Source organism: Humulus lupulus, chromosome 2, assembly GCF_963169125.1.
Source record: "Humulus lupulus chromosome 2, drHumLupu1.1, whole genome shotgun sequence".
NCBI classification, from domain to species: Eukaryota; Viridiplantae; Streptophyta; class Magnoliopsida; order Rosales; family Cannabaceae; genus Humulus; species Humulus lupulus.
The window spans coordinates 98455766-98460302 of record NC_084794.1 but is presented as its reverse complement, the minus strand read 5'-3'; the positions used below and the strand labels follow the sequence as shown (position 1 = coordinate 98460302).

Below are 4537 nucleotides of genomic sequence, written 5' to 3'. Positions count from 1 at the left end.
CAAATTCATGAGTTTCCAGCCCAAAAATCCTTTGTTCCTATGGTTCCCTTGAGAGAGAAAGAGAGAGAGAGAGAGAGGAAGAAGGTCAGTTGGCCTTGTTCTACCACTTTCTAAGCTTTATCTAACCCATCCTTAATTGAGTAAGTCAATCCCAAGGCTCGAGGTTCAGAAAATGTTCCCGAGGGCAAAATGGTAAAATTCCCCAGTATTCCCACCTAGGCTTCCTAACCTCAAATATATCTCCAATTATTTATTTCCATAACTCGTTAACCCAATTAACTGTCCAATACCCAAAATACCCCTTGACTCGCCCCGGGTCAAGTATCGGGTCCTTTTGTGACTTTCCCGCTACTTGCTCCCTAGGATCGCCTCGTGCCGATAGCTGCAAATATTTATCCACATAATAATGTGGTCTCAACAATTATCACAAATAATCACATTTATGCCCTAATGGGCCAAAATTACAATTGTGCCCTTACCAGCCAAGCAGGGCCCGCATGCTTATCCAAAACCCATAAACATGCTTTCTTACCATTAATTCTCATAACCTCCATTTATGCCCTCCGGGCACACTAATCAAGGCCCTTAAGCCTTATTAGTAATTTTGGGTCGTTACACGGTGATACCAATAAGGCCAATGATAAAGCTCCACCTCTACTTAAGAGATGTTGTATTAAGGAGATTCCTAATGATACCGAAGTGAAGGTAGATGTGAGGGTTTGGGCCAAATCAGATGATTATGTGATGAGCAAAGAGGAGATGATGGACTTAGAGGCAAATGAATTTCAAATGCCAACTGGTGAAGATGAATCAGAAGGCTTTGAAGAGTTTATTATGCACATGCCAGATGATTGGAATCAAGATGTTGAGGCTGATAATTGGAGTTAATTTGCTTTTTATTTATTGATTGCGGCCTATTGTTTCCAAGAAAATGGGCAGACCACCTCTAAAAAATCCACATCCTGACACTCAGAAGAGGCAGAAGAGGAGAGCCAAAAATAATGCAAGAGATGCAGTAGCAACAGCAACAACAGCTTCATCATCTCAGCCACCACTCTCTCAACGAGCCATTGCATCTCAAGAGAAACACATACCTAGGAGAAGTGGAAGACCCCATGGAAGACAACCAGCAGCTGCAACTTCCTCATCCCAGCCACCACCCTCTCAGCAAGGCACTGCATCTCAAGAACAAAACAAACAGAGGAGAAGAGAATGACATAGTTGACCAACAACAACATTTTCCTCATCTCAACCAACACCATCTTAGAATCTAAGTTATAGTGTGTCTGTCATCTTTTGTTGTTAAGACTGTTTTGGGTCATTTATGACCTTTGTTTTTAGGCATCTTTGGCCTAATTTTGTGTACAAATGTATAAGGTGTGGACCTTGTGATTTGGCTAAGTATTTTGTGTAGTCTGTTTATTTAGAAAATTGATATGAATTTTTTGTCTATGAATTATGACTTGCATTTGTCTATCAATTTGGGTGCCAATTATATTTTGTATCTGCCATATTGGGTGCCAATTATGACCCTGCATCTTGTATGAATTTTCCACATGATACCATGTAGTCAAAATTATTATTTGCATCTGTGAAATTAAGCATAATGAACTTATACTAACATGACCAAAATTTAACCAGAACAAGCACAATTGTCAAAATGCATTCATTCATTTTAGACTTGCTGCATTACAGATACAATGAAACTAGCACTTTGACAACTGAAACAAACACCATTGCCTTGTATCAGGTACTTTTTTTTAACCAAAATCACACAATGTCTAATATTTCAAACACCAGACTAGTACAATTACAGATACAATGAAAACCAATTTTCCCTAACTTATACCAATTCAATCTTTCTTAAGGAGGTGACCACAAGCACTGCAAACATGACCATCACCCATAATTGGCTTGTTCCCACGATTTAGACTTGTTATTTCAGACTCCAAGAGATCTACAACATTCCAAGTTTCTCCCTTAATTCTTTTTCTACAGTTTGGAACAACAACCCTTCCACTTTCAGCCATTTCTGGATCCACCCACTGGAAAAATCGCAACCCCCTTCCGACTGACATAAAGCAAGAAGAAAACCTAGATGAAGAAAACCCAGATACAAAAAAAAAAAAAAAACAAAAACAAATTTATCCACACTTACTTTCATTAACCGACAAGTTCGAAATCTTCTCCCAGGATTTGCTTTAGTCCAAGAGGTTTTGACTACACTTTCCAAGCCACAATCGCACTGTTGTCGCGGTCGCAATCGACTCTCACCCCTACATCTTCGGGCCATTGCTTTTGATCCACTGGAAAAGTACGAACTTTCACCCTCCATTTTCCTCCACTGCTACTCGTCTTCTTCAGTTGTGTTTTGTTTTTAATCTTCAGTTGTGCCTGGGTTTGGGGATTTATTTGGGTTTTGTTTTCGAAATGGGGTATTTTCTGGGTTTGTTCTTCTTCAGTCGTTCACGGACATGCCATTGTTTTTAATTTTCAGTTTGTTTTTATTTTATTTTTAACTAAAACGTTTTTTTATTTCAAATTTTTGTTTTTGAAATACTAAATGGTGAATTAATCTCCACTGTACACGTGGACAAAATAAGACGGAATTGAGCTGGGTACCAAAAGAAACCAATAGAAGTGAGCAATGGGTACTATTGCCACAAAAAAAAAGATTGGGTACTAAATCACTAGTTTCTTAAAACATTGGGTACTTTTGCCACTGTTTCCCCTAATAATATTAATAACCATATGTTATATTTTTATTTTAAAAAAAATAAAAAGACAAAAATGCTCGTACTTAAATGAGTTTATACTATTTTAGATCCTATATTATGGTGTATTATTCATTTGGACCCTACATGTTTAGAAATTAACTTTTGGTCCTCGTATTTTGTAAAAAGTTACAATTAGGATCCTAAAACTAATTTTAGTCAAAATATTTTTGAATACGAAAAAAATACTCTTAGTTATAATAAATATTTATACCATTTTGAACATTGTATTTAGTTCCATTGCATGATTGGCCCTACATTTCATAAAATAATTATTGGACCTCGTGTTTTATAAAAGGTTAAAATTAGGACCCTAAAATCTATTTTGGTCAAAATAAATTTTAGTATCACAAAAATAACTTATTGTTTTATTAAAAATTGAATTTTAAATTATAATTAATAAATTTTATATATTAAAAATTCATTTTAATATGTCATTAGGGCTGGAGTGTGCGGCATAGGCTGCAACAGCAAAAGGTAACGGTCGATTCGTCTCTCTTTCCCTACTCGATCTTCTTCTTCTTCCTTTATTTCCTCTAATGAACCTTCTTCTTCTTCCTTTCTTTCCTCTACTTGATATTCTTCTCCTCAACTCTTCCTCCACTTGATCTTCTTCTTCTTCTTTGTTTCCTTAGTTTGAGTTATGGATTTACATATTTTTTATGCAAGTGATTCCTTTGTTAGGCAACGAGGAAGGAGACGTGGCTGTTGGGCGATGGGAAATGACCGTATCTACAAGCTGCAGGCAGCGACCAAATTTGTGAGTTGTGGCCAACAGTGGTGGGAGACGAAACAAACATATTTGCGAGTTGTGGGTTAAGGGAATGACTATATTTAATTGCTTTTTTATTTTTTTTAAGATTGGGAATTCTTAAGTTAATGGTTTTGGTATTCTCGAGATTCAATGAGGATTGCTGATGAACAACTGTATTAATTCAAATATTTGTATGGATTTAGTTTTGTGATAGGTTTGCTTAAGGTGCTTATGGTGTTAATACCCAGTTTTTGTAATAGGAAAACACAATGATGACAAAGTTTTATTTTTATTTATTTTAGGGTAAATACCATTTTGGACCATGTGTTGTACAAACGTTACCAACCGGACCACCATTTTGTTAAATGACAATTTGCACCCCACGCTTTACAAAATAGAACAAAATAATACCCTGAACTTGATTTTGGTCAAAAATATTTTAAATATAACCAACATGCCCTCCAATTTATATATTTTAATGAATTCTTATTTGTTAGTTAATAAAAAAAATGAAATAAAACAACATTTTAAAAACTAAATTAAATATCTATCCGTCTTTGTGAAAATTAAACTCAGAAATAATAATATAACAATGAAACTAAGCTGAACAAAATAAATCACCAAAAATCAATTCTTGAAATAACATTCAAATCAAATTAATAAAATTACCAAAACAAATATGTAATGAGAGTAAACTCAAACAATAATCTTAAGGAATAAAAGAAACCCAAAAATTTAGAGAGAAAAGATCAAATCCAAGAACCAAATATGTCCTTCATTGATCTTCATCTTAAACCCAAATTCAAGACCACTTGTTGTCGACCGTGGGATGATGAACTTGACCTTGGGTTCCGATTGATGACAGAGAGCTCCTTGACGCCAAACACCCAGCTCGCGTTGGCTTGAAGAACCAAGCCGAGATCCAGATCTAGCCTCCCCATGTCGCATTAGGCACCGCAGAGAGAACCCAACAACTTGCGAACGACGATGTTAGGAACAAAGGGTCATG

General features: G+C 35.8%; 1 protein-coding gene across 1 annotated transcript; it reads right to left on the bottom strand.

Annotated features, from left to right (window-relative positions):
- Positions 1 to 1853: 1853 nt before the first annotated feature.
- LOC133814563 (uncharacterized protein At4g04775) lies at positions 1854 to 2335 on the bottom strand. Its single transcript, XM_062247507.1, has 2 exons — positions 2159 to 2335; positions 1854 to 2045 (listed from the first exon to the last, which is right to left on the bottom strand). The coding sequence occupies exons 1-2, from the start codon at positions 2333 to 2335 to the stop codon at positions 1854 to 1856; spliced, it is 369 nt and encodes a 122-aa protein (XP_062103491.1).
- Positions 2336 to 4537: the final 2202 nt, after the last annotated feature.

Coding starts and splice junctions, on each gene's coding strand:
- LOC133814563 (XM_062247507.1), bottom strand. CDS start 2,335: ATGGAGGGTGAAAGTTCGTACTTTTCCAGTGGATCAAAAGCAATGGCC. Junction 2,046..2,158: donor GAACTTGTCGGTTAATGAAA/GTAAGTGTGGAT, acceptor CGATTTTTCCAG/TGGGTGGATCCAGAAATGGC.